This window comes from Vicia villosa, linkage group LG5 (assembly GCF_029867415.1).
Source record: "Vicia villosa cultivar HV-30 ecotype Madison, WI linkage group LG5, Vvil1.0, whole genome shotgun sequence".
Taxonomy (NCBI): Eukaryota; Viridiplantae; Streptophyta; class Magnoliopsida; order Fabales; family Fabaceae; genus Vicia; species Vicia villosa.
The window spans coordinates 151203306-151229261 of NC_081184.1; the positions used below are offsets into that span (position 1 = coordinate 151203306).

The 25956-nt window shown below is 34.4% G+C and overlaps 3 protein-coding genes and 1 pseudogene across 3 annotated transcripts; 1 reads left to right on the forward strand and 3 right to left on the reverse strand.

The window, feature by feature from the left end:
• Positions 1–8371: 8371 nt before the first annotated feature.
• On the reverse strand, positions 8372–11944 carry LOC131605738 (uncharacterized). The gene is made up of 4 exons (XM_058878060.1): positions 10783–11944; positions 10073–10291; positions 9053–9901; positions 8372–8952 (listed from the first exon to the last, which is right to left on the reverse strand). The coding sequence occupies exons 1-4, from the start codon at positions 11942–11944 to the stop codon at positions 8372–8374; spliced, it is 2811 nt and encodes a 936-aa protein (XP_058734043.1).
• A 62-nt stretch (positions 11945–12006) lies between these two features.
• Positions 12007–13934, reverse strand: LOC131605739 (uncharacterized). The gene is made up of 3 exons (XM_058878061.1): positions 13016–13934; positions 12403–12844; positions 12007–12259 (listed from the first exon to the last, which is right to left on the reverse strand). Exons 1-3 carry the CDS (start codon positions 13932–13934, stop codon positions 12007–12009), a joined length of 1614 nt encoding a protein of 537 aa, XP_058734044.1.
• A 3095-nt stretch (positions 13935–17029) lies between these two features.
• On the reverse strand, positions 17030–20461 carry LOC131605740 (protein FAR1-RELATED SEQUENCE 4-like; annotated as a pseudogene).
• A 2457-nt stretch (positions 20462–22918) lies between these two features.
• LOC131607792 (uncharacterized) lies at positions 22919–24101 on the forward strand. The gene has a single exon (XM_058879752.1). It carries the CDS (start codon positions 23007–23009, stop codon positions 23238–23240), a length of 234 nt encoding a protein of 77 aa, XP_058735735.1. The 5' UTR covers positions 22919–23006; the 3' UTR covers positions 23241–24101.
• The last annotated feature ends 1855 nt before the right edge of the window (positions 24102–25956 follow it).

A 25956-nucleotide genomic window follows, 5' to 3' on the forward strand; every position in this document is an offset into this window, starting at 1 on the left:
GAGCAGTCAGTCAAATACCTTCAGGCTCGGAACATCTGATCCCGAACTTTGGTTCCGAACTCGGCCAAGGGGCAAGAAGAATTGAGGGCCCTCCTATTCCTGGGTACAATTACAATGCGAGATGCGCTTATTATTCGATCAATCCTGGTCATGGCGTAAAGGATGGTAGACCATTGAAGCGTGCCATTAAAGATCTGATCATGACACTCAAATCAGAAAAGACCACGACAACGAAGTCACGACAACTGAGTCACGACAACAAAGTCATGACAACTGAGTCACGATAAAGGAATCATGACAACTGAGTCACGATAATGGAATCACGACAACGAAGTCACGACAACTGAGTCACGATAATGGAATCATGACAACTGAGTCACGATAATGGAATCATGACAACTGAGTCACGATAATGAAATCACGACAACAAAGTCACGACAACTGAGTCACGATAATAGAATCACGACAATCAATTCACTCATATGATCCAGACGCTCAGGGCAATCGAGCCAACAAATTATAAATGCGAGGTGCGCGTACCATTCCAATATTCCTGGACATTACACAAACAAATTGCTGGACATTGAAGATCCAAGAGCTGATCAATGACGGAGAAATCAAATCCAACTCTCCTAAAACTCCTGTGGTGATCACCGCTCCTATGCCTAGTCATGACAAGACTAATTGACGTCTAGACGGACGAACTTTTGGATCATTAGATCTACTTTCATTTGCATGTTTATTTTCTGTTTGTTTAAACATTCAAATTATGATAGACATTATCTGTTTAAATAATCATCATCAGTGCATTGCATATGTTTGTCTTGAATAAATTATTTCGTTATCACTCATTTTAAATTACGTCTTTACTTTGCATATGTTTTATGATACTCAACTCTGGCTAAAGCTGTATACCTTTTGAGGGAGGATGACGAAAACGATACCGCAACCTCATACAGTATGCTTTTGAGCGGACTATGCTGACGATGTACAGGCATTGTTTCAATTCCTAAACAGTGGAGATATAAGGATGTTAATCCCTCGTCAACCCCTTTGAGCCTAAGAAGTAGAAGTTTTCTTTCTTGTACTAATTAAAACCCTTGATCATAACCTGGGGCATGGTAGTTCTCAGTTATTTTGGCTGTACATTCTATTTCAAGGGAATCATTTAGTACACCTTTCAACAAAGGTTTCAATTACAAGCACACATCAAAAAAGTGTTGGAGACACCAATCAAAAGCCAATGATGGTTCATCAATCATTAAACAAGGCAGTCAATATCTTTCAAAAAAAAAATGATGGAAAAAACATATACAAAGAAAAGCCTGCTAAGTCAAAAATCAAAAAGGTGACTTAGACAAAAATCAAGGCATCCCGCTGACTGTAAGCTCAAGATAGACAGTTCAGGCAAAAGTTAGGGATATCAAAAAGATGAAAAAAAAGAGAAGTCAATAAATTCCTAAACAACACAATGTTGTAACTACCAAAAGGAAGAAGTGACTGCTGTCTCAAAAAGTGCTCTTTGCTTGTGAACCATCATCATTATCAAAAGGTGCAAAAGTCTCTTGGAACCCGAATGCATAAGTTGAATTAAATGAGCTTAGGACTGAAGAACATCACGAAGAGGGGTGGGTATAATAAAATTTTGAGCCTTTATCCTTTGTTTCTTAAACCGTGAACCAAGCCACGTTACAACCCTTGAAAGTCCTAACTGAAGCATGGTTAGTTCGAAAGCATACTGTCACAACAAAGGTATCCTGACTCCTTAAGGTTTATCACAAATGCTGAGTCGATATTTCATTTTTACAAACATCACGTTGTTACAAATATCATGTTTTACAAATAACATACTTTTACATCTCTGGTTTTAATGTTTTTCAAAAAACTCAAGACAGACATATACATTGCATCTCATGAATTCATTATTAAGCATATTCTGCTACATAATTTCAAATGTTAGCATCAGAAAGAACTTGCACAGGGTACAACTAATGACTGAAAGTTATCCCGACAGACAAGATTACTCCAAGACACAATGTCTCCTACGAATACAAGGGGCATGACACGTTTTGCTCAATCAATCTGGGGCAATCCAGTCAAAATTCAAAGAATCTCTCAAATGCCAAAAAGTCAAAGGCATACATCTCAAATGGGTTTCAAAATATTTCCCGATCAATCTGGGGCAATCCAGTCAAGATTCTGAGAATCTCTCAAGGATGCCAAAAATAATCAGGGGCATGCATCCAAGTAAATCAATATGGGGCATTGTCCTGGGCCTATGATTACGAGGGGCATGACGCTAGAGTGCACATCTCATAAAGTCCTCGCAAGGCGAATCTTTCCAAAGTTCCTGCTAACTGGGGGCAAATCTATACAAGTCCAGTTTGACATTTTAAGTGACGTGTCCTAAATCAAGTAGTAGTTACTATAATACTGGGGGCAACTTTCACCCATGTATCCCCACAAAGCCGGGTTCACAAGATCATATCCCCACAGAGTAATCATTAAGAAGATATCTTCGAACGCTCCCGATAAAGACATGGCTGCCCAACAGAGTTTACATCTTCAACACTGTCGCTCTTCTCCAACATGATTTATCAATATCTTTATCACCAATTAGGGAACATCAAGTCACTGATCATCTCCAAGCAGAAATCATAAATTCCCAGCTGAGCATCTTCAAGACAAGATCAGATAGTACAATTACAAGGACATAAAGATCTACTTTCTTAATCAAAGACAACATAAATCATATTCACATATCATATGTCATAAACATATTCATACATTGCATACATTACCTCATAATGAACTCATACATAACATGCAAAAGCTCTCATTTATTTTGAGGGATTCATTACATAACCCATGCATCATGACATTGCATAAAGATTAACCTTACCTTTTTCAGAATACAGGTACCGACAAATGAACGAAATCTCCAACTTTCCAAGATCTAATTCAGCTACTACGAATGGTACTGACACGATCAACGCTCGAAGATCTAATTCATTTACCACGAACGGTAATGACACGATCATTTTCAAAGTCTAATTCAGCTACTACGAACAGTACTGACACGACAAAAGATCTAATTCAGATACTACGAACGGTACTGACACGATCAAATTTCAGAGGTCTAATTCTATCATCACGAACGGTGTAGACACGATCACTGACTTTCCCAGTCTAATTCAGCTACTACGAACGGTACTGACACGACAAAAGATCTAATTCGGTTACTACGAACGGTGCCGACACGATCAACCTTTAAAGAGATCTAATTCCATCATCACGAACGGTGTGGACACGATCAAACGCTTCTACAGTCTAATTCAGTTACTACGAACGGTGCTGACACGACAAGAGAATCTAATTCTTTCATCACAAACGATGAAGACACGATTATCTCCTCAGATCTAATTCTATCATCACGAACGATGAAGACACGATCATCTTTCCAAGATCTAATTCAAGTATCACGAACGATACTGACACGATCAATTCCCAAGGATCTAATTCATCTACCACGAACGGTAATGACACGATCAACGCGCAAACAACATCTTCTCAAAATTCAACTACCAGATGGCATCCACAAGCCCATCTCCGACAAAAGTCTCTACTTCAAATAGGGCAAATTTCTTGGTATTCTTATGTTCAATCATCTTCCACCTTCAGATACCGAATGGCACACAAACCACTCTACATCTTCAGGTCTAAGATAATTGAACAGGGGCAGCTGTCATACCCCAAAATTTGCCCACACTATTTCTCCTATTCAAGTTTCAAATCCATATGCAAAGCTCCTATACACATTCTCCTATACAAAGTTCTGAACTAAGGGTTTGGTTCTTTCAAAGGAAAATCACTGAATCAATGGCTCAAGGTGGTTCCATAGGGTCAGCAACATCCTCTTAACCCTAAAATCATCATTTGATCAAGGGTTGATCATGATGATACAAGGAAAGATCAGAAAAGTCAAAAGTCAAAAGTTACTATTTTGGGCATAAACTGAAAAAGTTAACGAAACTTTGAAAATTCACCAAATATTCATACTTCATTAGAAAAATTCCCACCAAAGCTCATTTTGAAGGGAATTCATTCCTCTATCCAATGGTCCAAGAATTAAAGCTCATAGGTCAATAATCTAAGAGATATGGCTTCATACATTATAAGTCCTTTTCAAAAGTCAACAAGAAGACACTTTTTCCAAAAGGGTATAAAATGAGAATGGAAAATAATTTTGATATGGAACCAAAGACACTGGTTAGAGGACTCCCTAAGGTTTCCAAAAAGTTCACAATCTTGAAAAAATATGGAGATATGAAGAAATGGCAGGGTGTAGAAGTTCATCTATTTTCAAGGGTGTATATGAGGGAAAAAGACCAAAAATTCAAAAGACTTCTAAATGGGCTTGATTTCTTTTGGTTCTAATATCATCTTAAGCCCATCCACGACCATGGAATACATCTCTTACATTCTTATTAGTTTTATTTATTATTTTATAGATTTTATCCATTAAAATCATAATTTAATTAAATAAAATTATAAAAATAATAGAAGATTTGATTTTGCTTTAAATTTGATTCAATTAAATATCAAATAAACATTCCAAAATCGTGGCAAGAGAGATTGGAAAGAGATGATCAAAATTTGAGCCAAAATAAGAAAGATTCTATTCAAAATTCAATAAAATATTTTCATATTTTTAAGCCATCAATCACACGATTTGTCCAAGAATATTTGACCTAATCCCAACCCTTATATATATTGGAGCTCATTCAGAATAAAGGGGACGAAATTGGAAGGCCAAAGACTAGGGTTCCAAATTACAAAATTCAAAGAAAAGTGAGAAATCCGTTTTCATGATTCCAGTCTTTTTCAAGTCCAAGCAGCCATTCTAATCTCTTCCTCAGGTGGTATGGAGCGATAATAGAGTGTTTATCAAGTCCTATAACGCCCAGGATCTATGTATTAATTTCTTTATGTTCTTCCATATTTGATTTTTCGTTTTACACTTATTAATGCGTTTTGACTTAATCTAACTACCTCTTTGAGTTCCTGGCATACTTTTAAGAAGGTTTGGATCAATGGCACTGAGCTTTCACGCGTAGGAGGCGAACCACCATGGCTAGGGCACAATTTATTTTCTTGTTCGTATCGCAATTTACAGGCCGTATTTGTCCAAATCGATGGCACCAGTAGATTCCTAGCGTGTTAATTAGTGTATCTGGGTCGCTACGTTCGCGTGTTTGGATCAATTTTGCAGGTTCTAAAATTCCAGAAAAATTGAAGGTTTATCTGCAGGAAATTCTGCAGCAATTGCCATGGCTAAATCCGCAGGTAATGGTGGAGAAGATGATGACATGGACGTTTGAAATGTTGGCGCACGCGTGGGGAGCCTTTAATGGTGGGTCAGACGTCTCCTACCTCTCACCAATCCCCATTGGCCAGTCAACCTTCCTATCTCACGCTCATTGGTCACGAACGACATGCTAGGGCCCACGCGCGTTTGTTCTCTGACTTCACCATTCTTATTTTCCTTTTTGTTTTTATTAATGCACACATATATCAAGAACTTTAAGCAGTATAATTGGCAAGTGTGCAAACGCTTTCACTATGGGGGGGCGAGTTCGATCCCCACCTCAAACGTGTTATTTTTCAGGATTTTCTGCAACAGATCCAACACAGCGACCATACGCAAGACCACGGTACGCCCTTCGCTCTCACCATCAGATCTTCCCAGCAACTGCATCCAACGCTCTAGGAGACCACAGCCCACATGGACCATCACAAGCTCATCACACCGAATCATTGCCCAGCTAAGTTCCTTTCTTTATTTTCCTTTTTATTTTTAAACATCTATTTATTTCTTTTGGTTTCTTATTTAATTTAAATGTTTTTATTATTATAATAATTTCACATAACTATTAATTTAATCGACACTCGACTTTTCACATAAACATTAAAAATAATTACCTTTTTATAAGAAAATTATTATTTTTATATATACTTTTAATCAATTAGTTTTAAATATTTGTTAACCTCGAGGCATTTATCAATCCTGATAGCCTTAGGTTTGTTGGTATTTTTAAATGGTAAACCTTGTAGGTCACAATAAGTTTTCTTTTTAGGGTTTGTAGATCTTTAATTAATTAAGGATTGTAGATCATTTATACACTAAAAATCTATTCTTGGCGCAAATTTTCAGGGTTATTTCAAGTTCTTCAGCCACGCGCTTCGCCCGACCAAAAGCTAAGTTTTCTAATTTTTTTATATATATTTATTTTTTATTTTTAATTACATAATCCCTCTTTTATTTATTATCAATGCCTTGTATTTGCCACAAAAAGTTTTCTACCTTTCTCTTCTTCATTTTTCAGGGTTGGCCAAGATCTTCTGACTACGCACCATCAGAGCTAAGTTTCCAATCCTTATTTTATTTTATATAAATATTATTTTACTTTTTGCCTTTTGCCCAAAATAGGGTTTGTCTCGAATAGTCAATACACTCACCCTTATTTATTTTCCTCTTAATTTGTAGAGTTGATCAAGGGTTCGAGGAAGATCAAGGCTCAAGATGAATTAAATTAATTATTCATTTATTTTATTTTCTATTTTAATCCCCCATCCCCGCAGGTGTTTATTGTAATAGCGTAGGACATTTATCCTTCTGCCTTTAATTTCTGCTCATTTTAAACTGCGTGGTTAGTAATCCTAGGGAGTGCAAGCCTTGAAAATAAATTAGATCACTAATTATAAGATAAATTATCTGAATTAACCACGTGATTGGTGCACACACTCACCTTTAGGGTAACCTCTCTTGTTGCCTTTGTTGCCTGTTGCCTAATAAACCTGTTGCCTCTAAGTATGCTAAATAGTCAAAGTCCCTCGATTCCGAGGATACCTAAAGCAAGGTTGCCTTAAAGAATAAAAATCATCTAGTCCCTCGATGCTGCCTCAGAAAAATAAAGATGATTGTCCTATTGCTAAGGTATCCTCGCATGATGCCTAAGAAAATTAAATGACTATTATATCCTTCCCTTAGACTACCTGCCTCTTTATGGCATGGGATAGTCTTATGGCGAATGATTTCTCGATGACCCTTAACATCCAATTGAAAGACTTCCTGCCCTTTTATGGTACGGATAGATCCTTTCGCCTGAAAAGCTAAAAGAACGTTTCTTAAACTTAGGGTAGTTGCTATTAATTGCTTGCTCTATTTAAAATTCAAAATCAAATTCAAAACTCTTTTCCCACTCTTTTCAAATCAAATTAAAAAAGACTACGCTTATTTACAAGCTAAAGTTCTTATCCAAACTTTTCTCAATCTTTTCAATCAATTCAAACATTTCAAACAAAGTGAGCTAAGCAATTAAGAGCCCATGGATAACCATGGATACGAAGGGTGCCTTACACCTTCCCTTTGTATAACTTACCCCCCGAACTCAAAATCTTTTTAAAAGGTATTTTCCTGTTCTTTTAGCCTTTCTGATTTAATTTGGATAAAATAAAAGTCGGTGGCGACTCTTGCTATCCGCAACATTTCAAATAAAAGTCAATTCACCGTATTACACCCACCCTTTAAGTTTTGAAATAAGAATAGAAAAATCATGTGTAAATAAGAATTCTAGGAATAAAAAATGCCTTGGAATAATTTTTTAAAACTTGAATCAAACATGAGAATGTTGCATTCCCATGGCCATATTTTTGAAAATATCTTTTACACTCTTAAAACAAACACACCCTAAAAGCAAACACACCCTTGGGGTTTTCTTTGTTTGAAATATAAGTTGGGCTTTCAATGAAGGCCGAATCTGATTTGCTTTTGCAACACTCTTCTGTAGCGCTTACTTCCCCCTTTTTGGACTATGATTTTATTTTGGGCCAAGCAATTGGGCTCAACATCTCCTTTTTGCACCCTCCATGTCATTTTATTTTTAGTCTATTGTTATTGTGTTTACTAGTAGGAAACCCGTGCTGCCGCACGGGTCTGGTCGGTATTTCACATTACACGTACTTAATTATGACTTGCAAAGTTCCTTTACATATATCAAACATGTAACTTGAACCAAAATGTAATCCAAACTCAGTAATGTTAAATTTTAAAATATAATGTTTAACAACGAAAAAGATAATAATGCATCTTAACTTTTGGTTCTTGAAATAAAACAATAAACATATAGATGGTACAATTTTCAAATGCTATTTGCTTAAATGATAAAACCAGTCAGTATCAACGCCTGTATCATATACCTGCATCGTGAAATGCATAAAATGAATTTTGATTTATCAAAACTTTGAAAATAAATAAATAAACCAAGTGTGTGACATTTAGTTAAAAAGATAGGTTTATCAAAATTACCTTCTAACAAAGTGATTGGAAAACCTCCTTGTATACAACATTTGTAGTGGTCGAGCACGGGACTTTCTCCTTGTCGTGTATTAAAATTTTAAGACCACTTTTAGTAGTAACTCTTGAAATTGCAACATACAATTGTCCATGACTGAAAACAGGAGAAGACAAATATAACCCGACACTATCAAGTGATTGACCTTGTGATTTGTTAATTGTCATTGCGTAAGAGACAATTATCGGGAATTGTCTCCTAATCAACTTGAATGGCCACGGCAACTCAGAAGGTGACATAGACATTCGAGGAATGTAAAAAATGTTACCTATGTTCTTTCCAGACATGATTTTTGCCTCAATGACATGATTTGCTAATCTTGTAACAATTAATCTTGTTCCATTGCACAATCCGTCACTTTGGTCCAAATTTCTCATCAGCATAATAGGGGTACCAACTTTCAACTTGATCCTATGATTTGGTAGTCCTGATGTTCTTAGTTTGCTAAGAAATTCTGGAGTTAGCACTTCATAAGCTTCAGTATAACTCGTATCAGTTCTATCAATTGAGTCGTAACTAAGATACTCTTTCTCTTCTCCTAAAAAGCAATCAAACAATAACAAATTAACATTAGGTAATTCAACATCAACGTTATTTTGTTGTATGTATGAATAAAAGAAAGTTAAATATTTTTTTACCTGGTATAAGATCCAATACATAATGATTGATTTTATCCACAACTTCAATGGTTGAGGCAAGAATCGCTTTTCCTTGTAGATATGCAACATCTTGGAATACATTAACCAAATTGGGATATGTGCTTTCAACAATAGCTTTGATAGGATCCTCAAAATTGGTAATTAATAGTTCTGGAGGAATCTCTATGTCAACCAATCCATCATTTGGTTCAGATATCTTACCATCCCCAACATTTAAGATCCATTTTGAGAACTCTGCTATTTCGGTAGAACTTGTACCATCTCTTCCTTGCTGAAGTCTCATGTTTTTTGTTAGTGTTAGGACCTGACAATAGTCCCAAATATAAGAGGAGCATATTGATGCATGAACAATATCAGAACGTCCTGCTCTTGGAACAACTGGAAGAATCTGCCTGAAATCTCCTCCAAACACAACTACTTTGCCACCAAAGATTTTATTGCCAAGACCCTTTTTGCTCATGACATCTTTAAGTGTTTTATCCAATGCCTCAAAGCAATTTTTATGAGCCATCGATGCTTCATCCCATATTATGACATCGGTTTCCTCAAATAACTGTGAATGTTCAGTGTTTTTGTCAACATTGCAAGTAGAATTGTCAAGTGTTGGCACAGGTATTTTGAACTTCGAATGAGCAGTTCTTCCGCCTGGCAATAATAATGAAGCTATGCCACTTGAAGCAACAGTAAGAACAATTTTTTTCTTCGAACGAAGTGCACTTGATAGTGTTCTCCACATGAAAGTTTTACCGGTCCCTCCATAACCATGTAAAAAAACACCCCTCCTTTTTGTTTCCTGACAGCTTTCATTATTGTGTGGAAGATTGAACGCTGCTCATCTATTAAATAGAATGTAAACATTTATGTTTCTAAAAATTTAAAAACAAATAAGGTCAAGATATTAAAGCACATAATGTCAATAGACAGATTAAATGAATGCTGGGAGCTGGGAATGACGGCAATAAGGGCAAGAAAGCACATAATATAAAGAAAAACAGTCACCTGTAAGGGCACGAAAGAGATTGTTGAAGTTTTCTCGCTCAGTATCGGCATTATAATCACGTTCGTCATAAATCAGTCTATTGCCAACGTGTCGTGTGACATAAGAATCAGGGTAAGGCATATCCTTAAATTCATGCAAACTTCTTCGATTGGACTGCAACATATTCTCAATCTCAATGAGTGTCAAGTTTTTCAACTCAGCGTGTGTTAACTGCATATCTATAAAAAATACACCAATTAACACTTTTATATGTAATTTTATAAAAGTACCAATTCATAATTATGTTTGCACCAGAAAATATCTCAATTTAGTTGTCATGTAATTTGTGAATGAAATCAGCGGTGCTATAGAAGTATAAGTTGCTAATGTCACTCATTAATTATTCTATTTACAGCGGCATAGAAATATTTCTATTAATATATATGGCATGGCTGTATACATGAATATTTATATTAGCATCCCTGTATACATAACAACATGAATGTTTAGGTGCGTCCCACAACTCAAAGAAGCAGTACCATATATAAGCACAACATGTAACCATAAGGTGCTGCTAAATGTTAAAAATGAATGTGCAACTTGCATGTTATACTTATGCCATCATGAAAATGTAGTGATGTTAATGGTGACATACTGATATAATATTATGATCTTAAATGCAATTTGTACGAAAGAATTTGTATGAAAGAATTAAAAAAATGCAGCGAACCTCTTCTATTGCTATCCTGTCTTTGTCGGTGAAGAATACCGTCGCACAATGTCTTCCAAGTTTTCTCCCAAACATGACGCGGTCTATTAATTGTACCGGATAGTAGCATAGTGACAAATAACTTTCTCAAAAAATGTCCCGAACCCCAATCTTTTGTCTCATTAATCGCTGCAACATATTCCTTATCATCATTAAGAAATCCCATTTCAAAACATGCATCCCGAAAACTTTCCCGAACAATTCCACCTACCTTTTTTATATCCTCATAGCATGTTGGTCCCTTTGCAACCGTAAGCATCATTCTTAGGTAATACAACTCACCGGTACTTGGAGGAACCCAAATTAGTCTACCAATAGTATGGCCTCTTTTACGTGGTCTCCATCGTCGGTATCTTTTTTCATAAACAAATTTGGTAAGAAAATTCGAGTATGTCAAATTTCTGGCCTCTGGATATGTCTTGTTTGCTTCCATCCAAGCGGTAAACATTGATTCTTTCACACTTGGTTTTTCAAGTACTTCATCTATCAGTTCATAATCAGTATAATAAACCGAATTGTCGCCCTCAAGATGAAAATACAACCTCTCAACTGCTGGAGACCTTCCATGAATGGGAAATGAAAATATCCTCCAACATGCTTCACTTGGTGAGACATATCTACAATCAAGATATTGCTTGGTTTCATCGACGTTCTTAGTGAAAGAAGATCCGTCAGTGTCTCCTTCGACAACAGCTGCTGTAATTCTATCATAGCCCTTGTTTATATACTTAAATAAGTACTTAACAGAAGTACCTTGATTACACCACTCCATATTGATGTGAGCTTGAAACTTCTTCAACAAATATGGGTTGTAAGGAACGACAAATCTGTTATCAAGAACAACGTTCTTCTTCATAACTGTATTTCCAGTTTCCCTTCTTCTGTGAACGGGATATCCATCCTGATCAACAATAGTGTTAGGTTGAAATTTTTTTGGAAAGAATTTGGAGCATTTATCATTTTTCATGCAAGGTGAATACTTGTTTGCCAAACCACATGGACCGTGAATCATATGTGTCTTGACCAAATGATACAATTCCATGTCATCTTCCTTTGATGGTATCTCTGTTGAAATGATGTTGTTTATGTCATCTGGAGTGGGATACTTGCTTTGCGGATGCATGAATAACAGAATATGTGCATGTGGTAAACCTCTCTTCTGGAACTCAATTGTGTACTATGTCTTTAAAGTATAATATGCCTTTTAGAACCTGTGTCAACATCGCCAACGATAAGTGCAGCAACCTCCGAAACAGTCGGTTGATTATAAACCCTTCCATCCTTTGATCGATCAGCTATTAACTTTAGTTTCAGTTCAGGTGCAGGTGAATCCTTTAGTCGATCTGCTGCCATCCTAAAAGATTTAGCATGTGTGTTGAACTCATCCAACATGACTTTCAATTTGCTAACAGTTTGTGGATCAATTTTGGGATTATTGCTGTAATATTCAAACAAAAAGTTAGTTCAAAAAAATTGGATGTGATAATGTAAAAATTCTAAAAATTGGTTGATAATGTAAAAATAGGAAAAATGACAAAAAATGAATAATGTCATAAAGCTAAATAAGTATTTAGTCATTACCCTATTCCTGCCATTCTATGTTGAATCTCATTCTCAGTGTCGTAAATATAAAGCTGTGCAAATTTTGGTGTTTGTCCATCCAAAGGTACCATGCTCCCAATTCTATGGCAACACTGTCCATGTACTCTTATGTTAGGCGGTCCTCTTCCCGCTTGGAATCTATTGTCAAACTTCATACCAGGTGACGTAAAGGCAAACATAATGATGTACAGTCTGCAATACTTCTGATAATTTCTACATTCTGAATCATTTATATCAAACAATAGATGCTTGAGTAACGGTGGGGGTGCATTCAAAAGCGGTAGCAGAACTTTACCATTTCCACAACATAATTGGAACTTGGGTACAACACTGTGTTTTCGTTTTTCCACGTTCTCTTGATACCACATAAGTGCTCCACAATGTGTGCATTCAATGAGTGGATCACCAATATCCGAGTAGCCTATTTGAATCAAAAGAAAACAAATGAAGTCATTATAGTGAATAATATAGTCATAAGAAAATATATGTTTACTTGTTTCATGATCTGCATATTGTATCTTATGGAAGTTCCAGCTAAGAAATCATATATATTAAATCTTATGATAAAATAAAGTGTTACAATAATACATACCAGAATTGGGAAGAATCTGCGGCGTAAAGTTGGGATCAATATATTCTTCATCATCAAGACTTGATGTTGTATCATAGTCAGGATTTTCGTTAATGAATTCACATTCACTATCACTAAGTGATTCATCTGTTGTACCATCTTCAAGTGAGTTATCACTTTCCATGTTAACATTTGTAGTAGTATGTAAATTGCTTGTGGATGAAGCCCCATGTCCATTATCAATGTTTGAAAATGTATTAAATAGATTGGCTGTCATAGATCGAATAGCATCAACATTCAATTGTTTTCGGGAAGAAACGACTGATCCACTTTCCTCTACATTTAAATTCCTGTGCACTTGATTAGGATCTTCTAAAGTTATACCACTTATAGGTGTGTTTGTACTGAGACTGATAGGAGACTGGAAAATCTCTTTAGAAGAAGTGTTGTTGATCATGTGGCAATTCTTGAGATTTTTCCGTAATTTCTTCTGTTGAATAATTGACTTCCTTAGTTGACGTGCTTCTGCAGGAAGCTGTTTAGGGGTCATAGCATCAATAACACATTTTGAGTTGGAACTGCATGATCTAAATTGAGGTGGTGTTATATAAGACTTCGATGTAGAAGCATAATGACGATTATGATCATCAAACTGATTCACAACCACGCTGTTCTTTCTTTGTGTATATGAGATAACATTCCCTTTTGGTTGTTCATTCAAAAAGTGGTTCCTTTCATTCAACACTGAAGAAGTGATGTTAGACAGGGGAGTTCTGATGTTGTCAATGGTTGGATGATTGTACCTACTAAAACATACTGGAAAATTCATTTTGTTCTCATCAACTCTATTTCTTTTCAATCTTCTTTCATTAAGAACTTGTTTTCTTTTTCGCCTTGCCAATGCTTCCCTTTTTTTCCTCTTAAATATTTCTGATTCCATAATATGAATGTTAGAAATCTTTGAAATCTACTACCTGGAAAAAAATGGTCGATAGCAAGAGATGTGTGGAACACTGACTTATATTTCCTGCAGATATTGTTTATGATAGAATAGATAAAGGCTATACGGTTTATTCAAAAAAATTAGTGTATCTCAATTAATTATTTAATAACATAAATGACTTTAACAACTATAATTATATTGAATCATTGAAAATATCAACTTCGTTCATTCCTATAAGTTGGGCTTATTTCCATGGGAATGTTATATTCCCACCCTTTAAGTTTTGAAATAAGAATAGAAAAATCATGTGTAAATAAGAATTCTAGGAATAAAAAATGCCTTGGAATAATTTTTTAAAACTTGAATCAAACATGAGAATGTTGTATTCCCATGGCCATATTTTTGAAAATATCTTTTACACTCTTAAAACAAACACACCCTAAAAGCAAACACACCCTTGGGGTTTTCTTTGTTTGAAATATAAGTTGGGCTTTCAATGAAGGCCGAATCTGATTTGCTTTTGCAACACTCTTCTGTAGCGCTTACTTCCCCCTTTCTGGACTATGATTTTATTTTGGGCCAAGCAATTGGGCTCAACATCTCCTTTTTGCACCCTCCATGTCATTTTATTTTTAGTCTATTGTTATTGTGTTTATATTATAGTTTTTTTTAGTGATATTTGCTTAGTGTTTTAATTTCTAATATATAACAAAAAAAATACAAAAAATATTTTAATTAATGACTTTTTCCTTTATATTAAAAGGAAAATGATTAATAGTGCGAATTTTTTTATACCAAAACCACCGAATTACGTGGCATGTTTACTCAATTGTGTTATTGCTACCGTCATTAACTTCGGTCAAATCAACAAGCTACAATTCCGTAAATTCAAAATAAAACTCTAAATGCATAATAAATTGTTAGAAAATGATTAACAGCTGTTCTCCTTTTCTTACCACTCATCTCATTCATTCTCCCACTTTCTTGAAAAAAAGTCTTTTAAAATCACAATAAACATGACTTTTATTTCCAGATTTAGATCCATATCATTTGTGATGAAGATATGGTATTTTCAAAAGAGAAAACTTCACCGGTAAGCCCGCGAAAAAACAGTGTGGGGCAGGGCGGGAATATTGAAGAGTGCGGGTCTAAAACTTTGTCCTGCCTCGGAAAAAAGTGAGGGCGGAGGGGGGAAAACCCGCGGACATTGAACTTTTTAGGCCTAAAATTAGTAAAATTGTATGAAAAAGCCCATGACCGCAAAAGCCCACAAAAAAACGAGGCGGGACGGGCACATGAAAGAGAGCGGGCCTAAAACCTTGTCCCGTCCTGCGAAAAAATGCGGGTAAAACGGACTTTCCCCGCGGGCCGGGCCTATTTTGCCACCCCTAACTGGTATCATTGAGACTAACCACTTCGTGGTGGTTGAAAACCACGCCGCCCCGACGCCGGAGTATGCTGCCACCGAGTAATTTTCTCTCTTCCAAACCAAGATTTAATCTCATATATTTTCACAAGTGTGATTAAAAATGTAAATTACTTTTAGACTACATCGGTATTGTGCTGGTTTAAACAATGATTGAATGTGGATATATGTGTTATTTGGACTCCCAGTCCCATACATGTCACACACTTTTAATATAAGAAAAATGTTACAGTTACATCTAAAAATGACACATACGGTATGATTTACTTTTCATTTTATTTTATTATTTTTGAATGCTTTTTGAAAAATGTGCCTCAATCAAAATGAACTGTTGAGCTACGGTGTCAATCAAACATACGGTGTAAAAAATAAATGTAAGCATAGCACAGCTCTTAATATAAATTAGGTACTGCGTGTAATATAATATCAAATATAGCTTCTAATTGGTGTGATCTCACATGACAATTAAATTTTGGATTCTGTTGGTGTGACATTAGTTTTAAAACTGACTTATGAGTTGCAATTTTTTTTATGTAGATATGATATTGTACAGGGCCGGCCTAACACGTTTGAGGTGAAATTTAAAATTAATATTTTTAATATATTAAAAAAAGTTATAAAGTTAATATAATTTACATGTTTTATGGTGTAAAATATTTAATTATCATAATTAATTATTTAATATTTTATTTTAATTAATAATAAAATTAACTCATTTAAGCATTCTTCTCATTATTTAAAAAAAATCAAAATTGAAAAACAATGTCACAATTATAACAAAAATATTTAGATATCAAGTCTCCTATATATTAAAATATATTAAAGAACTAAAAAAATTATTATTTATACACGTGATTTTTAGAATAACAAATCAAACAATATACATTATAAATGTTTGTTATTATTATATATTTTAAATAAGTGTTATTATTTAATTGATATATACTATAATTTTAAAAGTTATTTTATAAAAAAATTTATTAAATAAAATTATATAAATGTGAAATAAAAATGTGAGGCCTTAAACGGTAGCCTTGGTGGCCTACCCCTAGGGCCGGCGGATTAAGAAGAGATTGATACCAAGTGTAATTCTGTTTCATAGACTTTTTTTTTGGCTCTATGGTTCTCCAATACATAAAGGAATTCTATTACATTGAAATAAGTAATTCAGATGGCTGCACTTAAAAGAAATGAAATTGACACCAAGAAGTATACTTTCTCATCATAATAAGGCTATTGAACTTGCTGCTAGCATTGGTTCCAAACATGTCTAATGTCACTGAAATTACAATGGAGTTTAGGACTCTCATGTGAAGTAGTTGGTAGTTATTCAAACTGATATAAAAATGTGACTACATTAGTCATTATAGTTGGAGAGAACGGATTGTTTTCTACTTTATCATAAAAATTTGTATTGTTTATTAAAAGATATGGAATGTAGATGGGTGCTCTTTGACTTGTAATTGTATTGATGTAAAAAATTATACCATGTTTTGAATGCAACAAAACTTAAACCTCTCACACTAGAAAAACACATATATGAAAAATGACATAAGAGAACAAAAACTCAACCAAGAGAAGAAAGAAATTAAACACAGTATATCATAAAAAGTACAAAAACTTAAAAAGTAATTATTCACTTCCAACTAAAATGATGGTTCTTCATTCATTTGATGTTATACCTACAAAAAATTACAAAGATTTTGAATGAAGGATTTTATATTGAAAATTTAATATATTGAAACAAAATAAACAATTAATACCTGTGAAAGTTCAAAATATGGTCCATTTTTTTGAGAATGGTATGATTGTATGAAACCTAAAACAAAATTATATTAAATGAGTTGTTTCTATATCATAAATGTTCAAGTAAGAGTAAAGAGTAATAAATTAAATTTTGATACCTGATTTATTTCATCAAGATGTTTTTGATTTAGACAAATAGGAGCTAAATTAGTCATAGTACTGTAACTATGCATCCATTTTGTATACTCAGTATTTCCTTGAATGTTTTCCTGTGTTCCAATTCCATCACCAAGTTGAGATGTGAAAAATACTTCATGTTATTTATCATGTATTCTGGATGTGGATATGCCCCTACAATAAAAAAAAGCTCTTAACTTTGACATATCAACTATTACTATTATATCAGTAAATATTATAAATTTCATGCTCACCTCTTCTTGATCTTTATTTTTTGGCTGCATTTTTTAGTTTTTTTTGTGCAAGCTTCTTCGTAAATGGTATCACAAGCTTTATCAACACGCTGCAATTCAGATTTTTCAGCCATATTATCTAAACCACATTTAATAAGTGTATGTCTGCGATTAAAATCCTTCCTCCATCGTGCCAAAATATAATTGGAAAGGATTGAATTTGTTTTTCCTCTAAGCTTAAGCATACAAAGGATGTGCTTGCATACAATACCTTTAAATTCAAACAAGCAGCATGTGCATTTAAACAAGAAGTCTTTTTCATTGAAGAATACCATGAACACAATGTCTTTCATCTTGTCGTGCACTTTCTTACTCTCTGTAACGCAAAATATGGAATTTAATCCCTCCAATTTATCAAAACATGCATGGCAATACATCATCGAAGCAATTTCTAATTGGAATTCTTTGAACTTTACATTGGTAAATGTTTTTTGGAATTGGACCTCAAAGCCAAAGTGACTTATACAAGCAATAATTGTATTATATGACCTGAAATCAGCCATGCTCTCCTTTTCAATTTTATCTTTCAATGCATTATCATATTGTTTAACAAATTGCTTCAATGTTGTCTTTGAGTTTACATATCCATCAAAAAATGAGTTCATACTTTCACTTTGTTGTGTAGTTGACATTCCAGCCCAAAATGTGTCCCTAACATATATAGGAACCCACCGATGCTGCTCATCAAATAACACTTTCAGCCATTCATTATCATGAAGTTCATAGTACACAACCATATGTTTCCACCTCATCATAAAATCACTTTTGCTTATAGAATCATACAATTGCATTCTTCATTGCTCTATCTTGATCAGTAACTATGGCATTTAGAGCACAACCGTGCATACATTCTAACCATGTTGAGAACAACCAAGCAAAAGTTTTAGTATCCTCATTAGACAATAGAGCACAACCCAACAACATAGATTGCCCATGATGATTTACTCCAACAAAAGGAGCAAAAGGCATGTCATATTTATTTGTTAAGTAAGTGGTTGAAGGATAGAAAAACACTTAGAAAGGGGGGGTTTGAATAAGTGTAGCTTTAAAAACTTGACCGATAAAAATAAATTGCACAATTATTTTTATCCTGGTTCGTTGTTAACTAAACTACTCCAGTCCACCCCCGCAGAGATGATTTACCTCAACTGAGGATTTAATCCACTAATCGCACAGATTACAATGGTTCTCCACTTAGTCAGCAACTAAGTCTTCCAGAGTCTTCTGATCACACACTGATCACTCCAGGAACAACTGCTTAGATACCCTCTAAGACTTTCTAGAGTATTCTGATCCACACGATCACTCTAGTTACAACCTGCTTAGATAACCTCTAAGACTTCCTAGAGTATTCTGATCCACACGATCACTCTAGTTCCTTACAACTTAATGTAATCAATTCTAAGAGTATTACAATTGCTTCTTAAAAGCTATAATCACAGACTGTGATATTTCTCTTAACGTTTAAGCTTAATCTCACTAATATATTACAACAGCAATGTAGTGAGCTTTGATGAAGATGAAGATTCTGAGCTTTGAATAGAACAGTGTTTCAGCAAGTTAATATTCACAGAAATTGTGTTAGTTCGTTTTGTTCAGAAATCGTTAACCTTGCTTCTCATCAGAACTTCATATTTATAGGCGTTGGAGAAGATGACCGTTGAGTGCATTTAATGCTTTGCGTGTTCCGTACAGCATCGCATTTAATGTTATACGCTTTTGTCAACTACCTCGAGCCTTGTTCACGCTGTGTCTACTGACGTTGCCTTTAATAGCTTCTAACGTTCCTTTTGTCAGTCAGCGTAGCCTGCCACTTGTACTTCCTTCTGATCTGATGTTTGTGAATACAACGTTTGAATATCATCAGAGTCAAACAGCTTGGTGCAAAGCATCTTCTGATCTTCTGACCTTGAAGTGCTTCTGTGCGTGATACCATCAGAACTTCAGTGCTTCTGATCTCATGTTCTTCTGATGCTTCCATAGACCCATGTTCTGATTCTGCTTCGACCATCTTCTGATGTCTTGCCAGACCATGTTCTGATGTTGCATGCTGAACCCTTGAGACAAAGCTTCTGAGCGCTGAATTATGCATACTCTTTATATATTTCCTGAAAAGGAAATTGCATTGGATTAGAGTACCATATTATCTTAAGCAAAATTCATATTATTGTTATCATCAAAACTAAGATAATTGATCAGAACAAATCTTGTTCTAACAGTGGTATCAAAAGTTATGACTTCGCCAAAATACTCATCTGCAGTCCTACATCTTGCATCAACCCAAAACTCATTACGTAACCGACTTTCGTCATCCACATCCATTACATGATAAAATTGATTATTTTGCTTTTGCTTTCTGACAAAATATTTTTGTATTGCTTCTGCATCACCTGTCCCAAGTCGTAGTTGTCTTACTTTGTCTATATAGTTTCTACTGTCTTTTTCTCCAAATGTAAGATTCTCATACCCATTCGCTTCAACAACTAAAGGTCGAAAGTTTCTGCTTACATTAATTCCAGCTTGATCATTGAGTTCTAACCTTCTCCTCATCTGAGACCCCAAATTTTTGTTGGATCTAAAATATGGTGCTTTGCTTGGACTTAGTTCATGATTATGCTCAATAATAACACTTGAAACTATAACTGTCCCGTTTAGATGCATACAAGCATTCAATCTAGCCTTACATTGTGTTTTTGTAATACGATTGGGCTTCAATGAATTTTTTGATTGGCTCACATATTTTCTTGCTCGACTACATGCCAAAGTAAAATATTTTTTCCATCATCTCCGTTTTTTGAACTTATTTTAGCAATTCCAAAACCTATATGTCGAGCATAGTTCTTATAATACTCAGTAACTTCATCTTTAGAATCAAATATCATACCAACACTAGGGATATCTTTTTCATATGTGTCATTTACTTCTAAACAATCAGTATCTCTCTGAGTTTTTTCATTTTTTTCCACTTCGTCACAAATTTCAAATATTTCTTGCACTAATGCAAGAAACTCAAAATAAAAAAACTATGTTAATTGATTAACACACCTAAGTAAATAGAACATCATTAAATTCATACAAAACTTTCAGGTAAATAAGTACACAAAATAGAAACTTGTGATAATGATAAAATATTTACTAGTAATTAAAATTGAAGCTAAAACAGAGGTGATTAGGAGAAGCTAAAGATGCAGCTTTTCATCAATACAAAAGGATGCATATGAGGAATTACAAATGTAATTTTCCACAAAAGAAGGAAGGAATTAAAAATGTTAGTTTACTGGAAATTGAAAAAAAAAACGGTAAGCGGTGTGGCGGGAGTGGTATACGTGGGTTTTAGTTTTGTCCGAATTATATTATATATTTAATTTAATTTATTTTTTAAAATGTAAAATAATGGCGCGTGGAATAAGTCATTGAACACGCGTTCGTGAAAATTCTTGCAAAAACTAGTCGTACTGTTTGGCAGCTCTGATATTAAAAATACTAAAAATATAATTAGACTTTAATTCTCTTATTTGATTTTATACACTTTGAGCTTTTAATCAATTAATTAAATATTGCTTTAGTTAGTTGATCTTTGTTAATTAAAATTGATTAGTCTTGCTAATTGATTTTTCTTAACTTAATTAATTAATTTAATCAATTTTAGATTAATTGATTAAATGGTTATTTCTTATTTCCCTTGCTACTTATCTAAGTTTAGTCTTCCTCTTTTGCATTTTTTTTCTTTTCAACTTTCAAAACATTAATAAATATTGAGGTGAATCATACTACTACCGCGCCTTAAGTAATGAAAGAGAGTGAGCAGGTATAGTCCCTAACTTATTTTTCTTTCTTACATAGTCTTTGGTGTTGTTCAACTCACAAACTCTTTCCATAAAAAACATACAACAAAACACTTTCAAAACACTTAATAAATATTGACGAGAAACACACTTTCACGAGCCTTAAGCAATGAGAAAGGACGAGCAGGTGCAGTGGTTTAAATCCCAGGTCTTAATAAAGTAGAGACGTGATGAGTGTCCTTGCAGTGTGATCCATTCATCATTTATCTACATAAAAAAAACCCAACCAAAACAATTTTCTTTTGCCTTTAAAGAACATGTTAATTCATTTCTACGACAATTGCGTGAGTCTCCAAAGGTCGAGCAGCAGTAGAATGCGAAATTAACATCGTTCACTAAAAAACACAGACAAACTGAAACTTTTGAGCCGAACTACGACACTCTAATTCCTCAAAAGAGATACGTAGGCATTAGGTCGCGGAGCCTAAACGAGCACAACTTTGTAAATATTTCTTTTTTTTTCCCGTATTTTCTTTTGCATGCATTCCCTTTTAGCTTTAGACTTTTAAATTATACCCTTAGATTAGAACAGACAAGAGTGGACCCCGTCGAGTACGAGAGACGTGAGGGTGTTAATACTTTCCCCTCGCATAACCAACTCCCTTATCCTTTCTCTTGGTCGTGAGACATTGCTTTTTTCCCTATAGGTTTTCTTCGGTGTTTTCCTTTCCCTTCTCATGGAATAAATACATATTCGATGACAATTTTATTGATTTGATTTTTCCAGTTGCTTCAGATATGCCCTTCGATCTTGACGAGTTCCTAAAAAAAACCTTGCGACCCTCCAATCTCGGACACGCATAAACGGGAGAAAACAAAAACTCTTCAACACCTTCAAACTTAATTTTCATATGCAGAAATTGGAAATGGCTTTGGAAGATATCAACCTTAACCTTGTGAGATTTCAAGGCCATAGAGAATCCCCAATTAACTTTGATAGAAAAGAAAAGTGTAATGAGCTTAATTCAAATTCAAATTTTACAAAAAAATCCCTCAACTCAAACTGAACTTAAACAAAATCAAATCTAATCGAGTCAACTTTTTACAAAATATCTAATCGCTTTTTATCTCAACCTATCAACCAAACATTATTTATTTTTTTTGTTTTACTTTCATTGTGTGTTATCACTTTTCACTTTAACCTTTAAAATTACTTCTAAATAATTTTGAAAGGGACCTAATCGCCATGTGCAACATGGGCGGTGTGGATACCGTGAGCGGACTCTGCCCACCTGATGATATATGTCGCCATGTTTATCACAAGATTACATTATATAGTACATACCAACTTTTAACTTTTTCAATGGGCGCCCCACTTTATGTATAAAACTAAACCATCCACCGAACCTAACACGGTCCTATCCATGGCACGTTCATTTTTTTACAAACAAACAAAACAAGGTGCCCCCACCCACAAGAAAAGTGTATTATTACATTATTCATGCCTCCAAACTCATCCTTATCCAAACCCCCCCTAACTTCCCTTCTTATAAATAATTTTTTCTTATGGTCAAGAAATAAAACATAACCAACACAAAGTCACAAACCAATCTCATTAGTTTCATATTATTGTACAAGAAATATGTCTGACATTGCTATGTTAGTAGCTGAGGAGTATGAGAGAAGGGTCAAGAGTTTGAAAACCACCGCTGATGCTTCTAATGGTGGTGCTGTAAAAACATGGGAGATTGACATGTCTTGTTTTTCGCTATTGGTTTCCAAGTTGAAGGAGGAGAAGGAGCAACTTGTTCGGTCTATATTGGAGCCCAAAACACAGTTTTCTGTTGCTGCTTCTAACAGCTTGTTTTCTGCTTGATTAAATAACTTGTTCTGTACTTCTGCAGCGTAGGCATGGCAACGGGGCGGGTCGGGGACGGTTTTTACCTCCCCCAAACCCAAACCCGAATCCTCAATCAATCCCCGTTACCCGCCCCAAACCCAAACGGGGATGGGGAATTAAAACCCAAACCCGTCTTTAACGGGTTCGGGTTGGGTTCGGGTATCCCCGCCCCGCCACCATGTACTTCGTAAAATTAATTTTTTAAATAAAAATATTTAGCTTTTCAAAAATCAAATTACATTGTAAATAACAAAATAAAACAATCTCAAAAAATTTCATACATATATTTCAAATATTTAAAATAATATAAATTAATAATATAAATTATGAAATATAAATAATAATGTACATATTGAAATAAACGGGGCGGGTTCGGGGACGGGTTCGGGGTGGGTACTAGTGTCCCCATTACCCGACCCATCCCCATGTTTTCTAATCGGGGAAAACCCAAACCCGAACCCAAACCCAGTCAAAGCGGGTTTTCCCCATTAACTTCGGGGCGGGTTCGGGTGGGTACCCGTGGGTCTGGGTTTTATTGCCATGTCTACTGCAGCGTGCCTTATTGTGTAATTTGCTTTTCTTGTCTTCTAATTTTTTATGAAGCCTTGTGTATATAGCTGTGTTTGGAATTTGAATCCGAATTAAAGGTAATTGTTGTAACAGAGTTTTTCTCACTTGTTTATATGTTGGATTAATTAAGAGATAGATATGACTCTGGTCGAACTCGTTTCAATTTGCTTAAAAAAATTGGTTATTGAGTTACTTGGACGTGTGAGTGTAGGTATGACTCCACGAAGTACTTATAACTGATTTTGGACTATTGAATTAATTTTTTTTATGCGAGGTTAAAGGTAGTCTATTATAATTTAAAATAATTTTATCACGTCGTCTAATAAAAATTCATTAATCAATCATATCACATAATTTATTTAAAAATATTAAATTATTTAAAAATATTAATGTGACTCGGTAGAATACGGTAATAATTGGTTGAATATAAAATAATTGAATATAAAATAATTTTATAGTGTAAGTGTATATATTTTTCTATTTTAAGAAATAGATTTGATTTTGGTTTCAAAATTGATTTCACTTATAACTTAGTAGATTTTGGTTTTTAAAATTGATTTTACTTATAACTTTTGTAGATTTTGAATCTGAAAATGATTTTTAAATTAAAATTTATTCTTTAATTCATATAATCTGTTTTTTTAATTTCAATTCAATTTTAAATAAAATAAATTGTATACAATTAATTAATTTTTCACTGCAAAATTAAACACATGTTTATTTTCGTTTATATTCGACTCATTTCAAACTTGTGAACTCTTCATCAAGAACAAATTAAAATTATGAAAAAAAATTGAGTATTGAACAAACACAAAAAACTCTACTAGGTTTTCACAACAGAGAGAGAAGAGGAAAGAAGAAGAATAAAAATCAGGATTGGTTATAACTATTTTACTATTCACTTACTCAATAAGGATTCAAAGATTACAAGTGAATAACAACAACCAACCTCTGTCAACAACCGGAGAGAACTAGTCTATTTATAGACTACTAAACTAACTTAAGCTGCAAGATAACTTAAACAATTGGGATAAACAAACAGGCTCAATTCGATATGCTAACAAACATAGCATTTCAATTACTACATGCTTGAGCGTACTTCGACTACAACATGTAGGTCTTCGACATCAACATGTAATCAGACTTCGACAACACGCTTAATCTTTGTTGCACCAATAAGCTACCCTTATCAAGACTAGAGTTCGATCCAAAATCTCACAAATCTTCACCTTGGAACAAACTCTACAGCATCAAGGGAACAAACTAACTTTCTTCATGCAGCTTTATCAACTGCATACAGTAAAAAAACTTGCAATAATATCTTGGTGATCATATCGGCGACATTATCTTTAGTTAAAACCTTCAACACTTAGACTTCTCCATCCTCAATTATCTCTTTGATGAAATGCAGTCTCACATCGATGTTCTTGGTTTGCTCTTGATAGACTTAATTCTTTGACAAGTGTATTGCAATTTAACTATCACAATTAACAGTGATAGCTTGACCTTGAAGTTTTAGCTCTTTAGCAAAATCTTCAAGCCACAATGTTTCTTCCATAGCTTCAGTGAGGGAAATATATTCCGCTTTAGTGGTGGATAAGGTAACAACTTTCTGAAGTGTTGTTTTCCAACCAATTGTCGTGTCAACATAGTGAACACATATCCATAAATAGATTTTCTAAAATCCATACAACCTGCATAATTAGAGTTGACATATCCTTCGATTTCTACTTTACTATAATCACCACATGCCTCACCATAAATTAGGACTTTGTTCAGAGACCCCTATATGTACCTTAAAATCCACTTCAATGTTTGTCAGTGTGCCTTCCCAAGATTGGACATATACCTTCTTACAAGACTCACTCTGTAGGATATTTCTGGTCTCGTACATACCATAACATACATCAAAGAACTTACTATACTAACATATAGAATGTTATTCATATAGACTCTTTTAGCTTTAGTAATCAGACTTTGAGTCGTAGTCAGCTTGAATTGAGGATTTGTTGGTGTCACAACAGAATTTTAATTCGACATACCAAATTTGTTGATAATATTTCATAGGTATGTCTCTTGAGATAAGCATAATCTCGACTGCTTTCTATATATCTAGATGTTA

Coding starts and splice junctions, on each gene's coding strand:
- LOC131605738 (XM_058878060.1), bottom strand. CDS start 11,944: ATGCATCCGCAAAGCAAGTATCCCACTCCAGATGACATAAACAACATC. Junction 9,902..10,072: donor TCTCTTTCGTGCCCTTACAG/GTGACTGTTTTT, acceptor ATAGATGAGCAG/CGTTCAATCTTCCACACAAT. Junction 8,953..9,052: donor TGTATTGGATCTTATACCAG/GTAAAAAAATAT, acceptor ATTGCTTTTTAG/GAGAAGAGAAAGAGTATCTT.
- LOC131605739 (XM_058878061.1), bottom strand. CDS start 13,934: ATGGAATCAGAAATATTTAAGAGGAAAAAAAGGGAAGCATTGGCAAGG. Junction 12,845..13,015: donor GCAGATTCTTCCCAATTCTG/GTATGTATTATT, acceptor TGATTCAAATAG/GCTACTCGGATATTGGTGAT. Junction 12,260..12,402: donor CATAGAATGGCAGGAATAGG/GTAATGACTAAA, acceptor TGAATATTACAG/CAATAATCCCAAAATTGATC.
- LOC131607792 (XM_058879752.1), top strand. CDS start 23,007: ATGTCTGACATTGCTATGTTAGTAGCTGAGGAGTATGAGAGAAGGGTC.